The 9,194-nt window shown below is 46.1% G+C and overlaps 3 protein-coding genes across 4 annotated transcripts; 2 read left to right on the top strand and 1 right to left on the bottom strand.

Moving 5' to 3' along the window:
* The first annotated feature begins 1,802 nt into the window (after positions 1–1,802).
* LOC147329886 (uncharacterized) lies at positions 1,803–4,640 on the top strand. Its single transcript, XM_086291286.1, has one exon. It carries the CDS (start codon positions 1,907–1,909, stop codon positions 2,510–2,512), a length of 606 nt encoding a protein of 201 aa, XP_086147412.1. The 5' UTR covers positions 1,803–1,906; the 3' UTR covers positions 2,513–4,640.
* LOC147329885 (uncharacterized) lies at positions 3,062–6,227 on the bottom strand. Of its 2 annotated transcripts, XM_086291284.1 has the most exons (5): positions 5,995–6,227; positions 5,572–5,663; positions 4,999–5,193; positions 4,834–4,910; positions 3,062–4,577 (listed from the first exon to the last, which is right to left on the bottom strand). In XM_086291284.1, the coding sequence occupies exons 1-5, from the start codon at positions 6,143–6,145 to the stop codon at positions 3,938–3,940; spliced, it is 1,155 nt and encodes a 384-aa protein (XP_086147410.1). In that variant the 5' UTR covers positions 6,146–6,227; the 3' UTR covers positions 3,062–3,937. The 2 variants fall into 2 exon arrangements, with proteins under 2 accessions (XP_086147410.1, XP_086147411.1); XM_086291285.1 differs by lacking the exon at positions 5,572–5,663 and having other exon boundaries at positions 5,995–6,151.
* Positions 6,228–6,753: 526 nt separating this feature from the next.
* Positions 6,754–8,794, top strand: LOC147329884 (uncharacterized). Its single transcript, XM_086290886.1, has 3 exons — positions 6,754–7,021; positions 7,208–8,517; positions 8,606–8,794. Exons 1-3 carry the CDS (start codon positions 6,754–6,756, stop codon positions 8,792–8,794), a joined length of 1,767 nt encoding a protein of 588 aa, XP_086147012.1.
* Positions 8,795–9,194: the final 400 nt, after the last annotated feature.

Here is a 9,194-nt window from a genome sequence, read left to right as displayed (position 1 = left end):
CAGAAACAATAAATTGGCCCTAAGGTGGTGCAAAGCTAACTTGATTCCAACTTTTTCAGACCTCCTTCATTCCCATATGACGGTGGTCCAAGTACTAACAGATTTCACACTGTTCTTTAGAACCTAGCAAGGTGTTTATACACTTTTTTCCACACATGCAGTGGTACTTTCACCATCTTTTTAAATCAGACACAGCACAAGTTCACATTTTGCACTGATTTAGGCCATTTTAATAGAACTAAATTAACATGCATTATGTAAAATAAAATGAGAAAGAAAAAGAGATGCAGTAATTCAGACAGCTCAAAACAGCAGAAACGGCCCTTATCATAATAGAGGGGTTAACTGGTGTTGCTGGCTGACTAAGAGTTTCAGTGCTGAATCTACTTCCCTGGGATATTGTCACATTCCACTGAGTCGCTGGCCAACAGAATCTGTGGTCAGCCGCACACAGTTTTACTGTGGGAGAGCATGTTACTGAGTATGAATGCCAATGAAGTGATTGATATCATCTATGTTGAAGACTCTGGTCTCTGTGTGTGTGTGTGTGTGTGTGTGTGTGTGTGAGAGAGAGAGCGATGCCTTGTTCTCTGATGTGATTTGTGTAAAGGACACATGTTTGATACATTACTTGATTTGGACCATGACATTTGCGTGCGGCACACACTGATCAGAACTCTGTCAAATAACATCACCCGTGACATTGCCAACAGCACATTTATAAGTCTGTGTGCAGATGGGTGGAACGGGACAAAAAGGGCTAACGCATGACAGAATGATAGAGACAAAGTTATGAGGAATTTGCAATCATTTGCCTTTGTGTGTGGGTGTGTGCGTCTGTGTGTGTGTGGACATTCTTCAGCAATCTCGTCACTGAAACCAAAAAGATGGAGCATCACTGTATCAAAACACAGCGTCTGTGCTGCTTTCAGGTTATCTAATTGGCTCCAGATGGAACAAATGAACGTCTCTTCTGAAAATAGATTCGATGGTTTCCACTGGCACAACACACACACACACACACACACACACACACACACACACACACACACACACACACACACACACACACAATATTGTATGCAAAATCACTTGATCAAACACATCGACGCCCACACATATAAAGTAAAACATGTAAACATGCATATTCATCACATGCATACTGTAAAAGTAAACTACTACATGTCATACACATAAACACACACATGTTTTTATACTTTCTGTAACTGTTTAGGAAAAGTCGTTTATCAAATCATCTCTAAAATTGCAAGTGTTGTAAATATGACAGAAAAAGGCAGAAGTCTGCAACAAGCTAAGAGCTCACATTGCAATTAATACTTTTCAAAGTATGCTAAGGTGGAAAAACTTGTACAAAAAGATTTAATTAAGTTTTTATAATCAGATCAAAAACTCCAATGAACAGCTACACCATCACCAACATAAATAGCAGCTAATAATCCATAAATATAATCCAATCTCAAGAATAAGCTAAAATGTGTGTGATTTAATCACACACACATTTGAGATAACGGCTGTGCTGTGATTTGGATGTAAAATGATCACTCAGAAAGTTAGAAGTCTCTTACATTTACTTTTCTCCTCACGCAGTCAGGGTGTTTATGTCTATATCACAAAACCAGCCGAAACACAACTGAAAGGTGGGCGCCACAGAGAACTCTAATAGGCTGTCACGGTTCTGGGTCCGTTGGACCCAGTATTTTGAGTTTATTGTGTTTTGATTTAAGTTTGCATCAGGGATTGTGTTCTTGTTCTCTTGTCGTGTTATGGTGATGAATAGACTACTTGCACTAGGGCATGTGACGTATTTCCGTTTCCAAATAGTACCGCTTGTGCGTTTCCGGTACGTTTGCTTATCTATCGGTAGCTATGCTAATGTCGCTTCAGAATGAGTATAAAAAGGAAAGTATTTAAAACAGAACATTTTCAAAAACAGGAGAAGAAATACTCCGAGCATTGCTGTGTCCCACTTTGTTCAGCTTCAGCCAAATTTAATGGCATACTAAGTTTTCATGCCTTTCCGACCCATTCCGACTTGAGAAGACAATGGCCGGTAAACATACGCCGGGATCATTTCACGATCACCTCTCACACCAGGGTCTGCTGCAGACACTTTGCCAGTGATCAACTCATAGAGCCAACAACCCTCGATGGTCGAAGGAGGCTTATTAAAGGTGCTGTACCAACACTTTTTGAGTGGAATGGCTATAAAGTTGAACCACCGCGGCGTAGTGTTTGGGAGAGAACGGAGCGACGCCCTGAACTAGTTCCTCCTGACGATCAAGAAGAGCAAAGTCTTACAAGAGATCATGACTACTGCTCAGTCCCTGAGCCGTCTGCATTGGACATATCTGCATCAGCTGCAGAAGACCTGTCCAAAGACGTGGAGACTCTGAGGAAGGAAATACAGGAGTTACGTGTCCAGCGAGAATTTGGGTTACAGCGTTTTGCTGGCTCCGACACTGACATCCGATTCTATACCAGGTACACCTAAGTTCTATTCAAGCTAACTGTTTAAAATATACCAAGGTCACCATCAGTTAAATTTCGAAAGTTTTTCCAGTCTTAATGAAAACAAAATAGATATTTACTTTTCATCTCTAATCTGTATGCTGGTTCGGTTAGTGACAAGGAACTATTCAAACAATCAGGCATTGCTGAGAAGTTGACTGAAGACATGGCAGTGATGGTAGATAAGGGCTTCCTAATCACTGATTGTTGTAAATGCAAAGTGTACTGCCCACCTTTTCTATCTAAGCAGAAGCAGATGCCAGCATACCAGGTTAAGGAGACGCAGGCCATAGCCAGACTCAGGGTACATGTGGAGCGAGTCATTAGGAGGATCAAACAGAACAAACTTTTTGATAGCATCATTACCATGTCACATGTTTACAATATCAACCAACTGTTTGCAGTGGCATGTATGCTGTCAAATTACCAGAACACAGCATTAGTTAAAAAATGGGTTAAGTGAGACAAGATGGATTTTTCCCAAGACACCAGTGCCAGTACAAGTAACTTATGGAAAATGACCTGCAGCTGAGGCCACTACAGTTGCATTTCTTCCTTCTCAGCTGACAATACTTGATTACAGAACTGGTACTTGAGTGCTGATAGTTGAGTTTCAGTTATTGATAATTCAAATTCATTGCAAATGTTTAATGTTAATAATACTGTTTAATTATATTACTATATTACTATTCAGATTCAACAAAACTGTTTATCAAAATTATAAAGTAAATCACTAAATCGTTTTAAAATCATAAGTGACATTGAGCTTTTGGAACATCAAAAATACCATTTGTCATTTTCTACAGTTCAGTTGTGTTATTGTCTAAATGTATATCAGTATGCTAGGCATGGAGTTTTAAATACTTACCATGTAAATAAGTTCTGCACAAATTCAACGTTTTAATGTGTGTTTTTAAAAATTAAATTGATGCCATTGCTTAAATAACAGTTTATTGATGTCACATAAAAGTAACATGTAACAACAAAAGAATTCATGAAATATATTGAAAATAAAACATCAGTTATTTTGTTCCAGCCAGCCTGAAGGATCTGTTTTTCTTTTTGCTATGTTTTCACTGTTCATTTTTTCAAACACAGGTATCTTGGCATATATATGTAAAAAAAGAAATAGTCTGCCTTTTCTCTGATTGCATTGTGCACATCTGTATCCATGTATATTCTTTGCACTAGGTAGTCCTCTTGTGCCCACACAACAAAGTCACACCACTGCATCCCACTGATGAGCAGTTGTCCTTGCACTTGCCAGTAATATGCGTGGCTCTTTTTTAGTTTAGGGGTACCACATTCCATCTGCACATATTTGCAGTCAATAAAGTTTTGTACATTGGGACATTTGAATTCGACGAAGCCAAACTGGGGGTATTCATTGGGGTCAAAAACAACACCATCAGGAGATGCAGCAAGCAATGGGGTGAATGACCAGACCACAGGGTGAGTAGTTAACATTCATTAGCCTACTATACTCTGCTGCTATTGCAGGCTCCATCTCAGTTCCTCTCCTCATGTCTGCTGTCTGCCTTGTTCCCTTCAATATACGCTCTGCTAGTGACTCGGCCGAGCTCTGGCCTCTGACGTGACACACCTCCCGAAACCTAGAGGCAGTCACTCTGGGCCTGCGGAGCTGATGCCACTCAGACGAAGAGCTTTGCTCACGTGTAGCTTCCTCTATTTTGTGAGCCATTTCCAGAGTTACAGACAAGCTTTTCAGATGCAGAAGCTCTTCTTCTGAGCACACAAACACACAATCTGATGGCAAGATGTCATACCCCTCCAGAGGCAAGTGCGGTGTTGGTGGTGCATCGCGGTGTAGTGTGATGTACCGGGTTGTCAAAACCGGCTGCTGATATGACAGAACACTGCCCTCCTGCACCAGCCCAAAGGCACTTTCCACAAGGGGCTTGTCAGGTCTCATGTTCATTGTGGTCACAAGTGGCCTGTCCTCAATATTAAATTTTGCATATGCCTCCGTTATTCTGAACAAGCAGGGATCTGGTAACGGACCCACCATGCCTCTGTAGAAGCCACTCCTAAAGAAAACATCAATGACAATAATGTAAGGAAGAAGGTTGTTATACTGAACAACAACTAAACTAAAAACTAAAAGGTGTAAAACAGTGGTGCATAAGTTAGAGACTGGGATGTATATGTACATGACTGAGTTAGCCGTCTTCAGAAAGTGTAATGTTGTATGTAAATTAATACCTATTCTGACACATGTATGTATGAAAAAAATAGCAACATACATTTGTAACACGTGAAACCAAATTTTACAAATCTAATTACCGTACTCCAGTCTGGGCCATCCTATTTGGTACCGGCTTAGTGAAGATCATGGAGTTGATGGGTCCTGGCTTCACACCCTAACAGAAGACACATTTACTATGGATGGTGTTGCTGTTCATATGTAAACATGGACTAATTCAAAAACTTTAACCTCATTTAAATTACCACTGTCCGTGGCTTGTGCCATTGCTGTTCAGATTCCGTGCAGCTATGCACAGGGGGGACAACCGGCACTCTGAGTTGTGAGTAGTGTGCTGTTTGGAAGAGCAATGCCACTGTGTGATTGCACATAACAGCGCCTGCCACACAGGAGCACTGGCTATGTGTCAGTATCACCGGCGATGAATCCAGAAGCTTAATCTAAGAAGAAAGAACGAAAATTAAAAATGTAACATCTTCATGGAAGAGCCGAACAGGAACATAGTTCAGTGTTATGGTTACGTACCCTCCTGAATGCTTAGTGTTTCCTTCTCTCCCTATTAAAACAACTTAACCATGCTTGATAACTGTAATAACTTAGATTGTGTATATTTGCAGTATTAACTTGTTGTCAAATGTTTCTGATCACCCAAACACACGTTGATTTAACTATCTGACTAGTCAAATTAGGAGTGATAAAGCAGGGAGACAAGGAAAACATTCAAGTTGATGGGCCTTTAGGAATGAACTTAACTAATGCTTAAATGAACTGAACCCCACTGAACGGGGATTAACAACTTTACACAGCTTCCTGCCTACACTTAGTCTGTGTGGTGCCTCACTCTTCCTCATTGACCTGTAGCACAGGGCTCTCACACCGACCTCCCCTGACAACCTGTCTTTATTGGACACTGAATAAAGATACAAGTACCATTAGCATTATTTCTGTATTACTCATTTCAGCATGTCTTAAACATATATATTTTACACTTAGCAAGAGTAGCATTAGGTAGTTAACTACCTCCATAGTTAGCCAACTACCTAACGCCATTATAACAGTGTCTAACTACAAAAGTGACATTAGTTAAGAAAACCTCAACTATAGTTTAGGACGACATAAAACACCGTTTAAGAAAACATGTAATGTAGAGAACTGACATCAAATGAAGGACATAGCGGAGTAACGTAGTGTTTGCATTTGACGTTAGCTAGCGTTTCTTTGTCGGTTAATTTACGTTTTACCTTCGTAGTTGTGTATATATGATGCAGCATATAACTTAAATCCTTTATCTAATTTGCTGGCGGGGGTAGTCGTCACTCTGCAAATCCGATGAACATCGGTGATGTTCAATTTTGGGAGCTCTTGTAGGCAGCGAGTGTAGAACGTCGCCATGGTTTAACCGCACCGGAAGCACTGGGGCAGGACTACATAGAACGCGGAAGTGTTAGTGCAAGTAGTCCATATGATGTCTATTATGAGAGTTCCATGTTTCTGTTTGTCTGGGTTTAAGATGTGGGCTTAGTTTCATATGTCATTTCCTGTCTGTCTCTCTATGTCGAGCCTGCGTGTGATGTTTTATTGTGAAGGTCTGCGTCTTATGTGAGTGTTCAGTTTTACCTCTGTCTCGTCTTACGGATTATTCCCAGCTGTGTCCACCACCTGTGTGTAATTCCCGTGTTCTCTGTGTGTATTTAAGTCGTGTCCTCCGTCATTGTAGTTGCTGGTCCGTCTGTGTAACCACCGTGTCTCGCTCGTGTGTTCACCCTGCTGTTAACCATCGTCTGCTTCTGCTCGCCCTGCTTCATGTTCATGTTCTGGTTTCTGCGCTATAGTTTAGCTGTTTCCCTGTATAGTTTAGTTCGAGCTCCATTTGCTGTTTGTCCTCATTTTGTGTTCAATAAACCACCTTCACCTCTCCACTACTGCCTGCGTTTGGATCCCCCTTCATTTCCTCCACACGGCTCCTCTCACTCGCCGTGACAGTACGGACCAGCCACAAGATGGATCCAGCAGCTTTGTCTGGAGAGAGCGACCTCGCACGCATCCGACGCCTGATGGACTGGGTAACCCACACCACCAACGCAAGGGCAAGAGTGGTGGGGTTAAAAGCCATCGAGGCAATCCTGGAAGGAAATCCCTACCTCTGCCAGCTTAAGGGAGTATCAGGCTTAATCTGCAACCTGCATAAAGCCCGGGGGGTGGTGCGAGCTCGGGAATCCACAGACTTTGTCCAGCAGCAGCGGACTACGGCCGCCCCGGAACAGTCACGTCAGCTTCTCCTGCCGGAGGTTTTGCCCGGCCCGCCGGAGGTTTTGCCCGGCCCGCCGGAGCAGTCGGCAGGGAGGAAGCGACGTTCGCGTCACCGGCGCGGCACCCCACAGCCGGACTTCAGGATGTCAAAACAGTCGGCTGTGGTGGGTGAAGCAGACACTCTTTTTGTTCCTTTTTACTCAGATGCTAGGTCTATTTCTTCTGGAGCTATTTTTTGTGTCTCCTCTAAACATGATAAGGATTTCTCCGTCTCACCCATGACCATTGCTCCTAAGACTGCCTTTGTTGAGCCGACTTTTCGTGCTAATGACTATGTTCACGCTGTTGTTCCCATGCCCGGAGTAGCTGAGCCTAGCACTACGAACATAGGGAATTTAAGTGTCAGGGAAGCTTTCTTGTCTCTGTCAGTTCCTTCAGGGAAAGCTATAAACCTTTCTGAAACTGGTTTTTCTGACCATATTGTTCCATCCTTACTTTCACCTCAGTCTGTAGCCCAGCTGCCCTCAGTTCAGTCTGTAGCCGCTTTGCTGCCTATAGCTCTGTTGCCACCAGTTCAGCTGTCTGCCCACTCATTAACCCAGCCATCATCCTCGAAGCCTCATCACAAGCAGGGAACACACTTCATACAAACTTTAGCTGGTTCACTTAAGCTGGCCATCTCAGAGACAGTTGCTCCCTCTAGGGCCTCCCCAGAGGCTGGGTGTCAGTCACCAGCCAACTCTGGACCCCTAGAGGTCAAGACACCAGCACCAGCAGCCTCACCGGAGAGCTCACCTGAACAGTCTCGGCTCTCAGCACCCCCTGAGAGCTCAAGTGAGTTCACCCGTCCGCCTCAGTCCTCTGCTGAGTGTATTGGGGAACACTTCCAGCCCTCTGAGGACTGTATCCCACTGTTGCTGCCTGAGTCTAGCCACGGTGCTGCTCAGTCCCAGCCAGTGTCCACACTGGCAGAGGTCTCCGTACCTGCTGCTTCAGAGACTGCCTTCACTGGAGGGCCTGAGGAGCCCGTCCAGTCTCAAGTCATGTTAGCTGGGGGTTCAGGTGAACCCAGCCAGCGTCCTGCCTCGTCGGCTGGAGGGCCTGAGGAGCCCGGCCAGCCTCAAGTGTCGTCTGCTGGGGGTTCAGGAGAACCCAGCCAGCCTCAAGTGTCGTCTGCTGGAGGGCCCGAGGAGCCCACCCAGCACCACGCCTCGTTAGCTGAGGGTCCTGGAGGACCCAGCCAGCACATCCTCACACCTGCTGACGGTCCTGGAGGACCCAGCCAGCACATCTCCACATCACCTCCTGCAGCGTCGCTGCCGTCAGGTTCCGCAGCCGTCCCGCTGCCGTCAGGTTCCGCAGCCGTCCCGCTGCCGTCAGGTTCCGCAGCCGTCCCGCTGCCGTCATCCACGCCTGGTCCAGCCTCCGCTTCTGTCTCGTCGCCGTCATCCACGCCTGGTCCGGCCTCCGCTTCAACCTCAGTCTCGCCTGGTCCGGCCTCCGCTTCAACCTCAGTCTCGCCTGGTCCGGCCTCCGTGTCTTCAGCTTCGTCTGGTCCGGCCTCGGCTCCGCCTTCGTCTGGTCCGGCCTCCGTGTCTTCAGTCTCGTCTGGTCCGGCCTCGGCTCCGCCTTCTTCTGGTCCGGCCTCCGTGTCTTCAGTCTCGTCTGGTCCGGCCTCGGCTCCGCCTTCGTCTGGTCCCGCCTCGTCTGATCCTGCGGTTGCCACACCGCCGTCGGAGCCAGCTCGACCCGTTCTGCCTCACCTCTGCCGGCCGTTTTCCGGGCCTCTAAGATGGCATCATGGCCTTCGGGGACGGCCTCCGGAAAGAGTTCGTCGCCGCCGCTGGCATCGCAGCCGTCCTCCGGACCTGCTCGGTGGCCGCCACTACCTTCCAAGTGGTCGGCCTCCAGAACTGTTTGCCCGTCGCCGCCGTTGCCGTGTGCACGGTCGGTCCCCAGAACTGTTTGCCCGTCGCCGCCGTTGCCGTGTGCACGGTCGGTCCCCAGAACTGTTTGCCCGTCGCCGCCATTGCTGTGTGCATGGTCGGCCCCCTGACTGTGTTATGGACTAGTGAACAGTCGTGTTTTGGTTCTGGACTCTCGTGCTCCTGGTTTTTTGTGTTTCGGGCCCTCCTTCCTGGGCCCCCTCCGCCCGCCCTGGCTTGGTGCTTGTGCTTTTTGTTTGGGGCTG

Source organism: Aulonocara sp. 'chitande type north' Nkhata Bay, linkage group LG5 (assembly GCF_057382095.1).
Source record: "Aulonocara sp. 'chitande type north' Nkhata Bay isolate Kocher_YH1m ecotype deep benthic linkage group LG5, A_spYH_male_GT1.1, whole genome shotgun sequence".
NCBI classification, from domain to species: Eukaryota; Metazoa; Chordata; class Actinopteri; order Cichliformes; family Cichlidae; genus Aulonocara; species Aulonocara sp. 'chitande type north' Nkhata Bay.
This window is presented reverse-complemented; position numbering and strand designations above follow the sequence as displayed.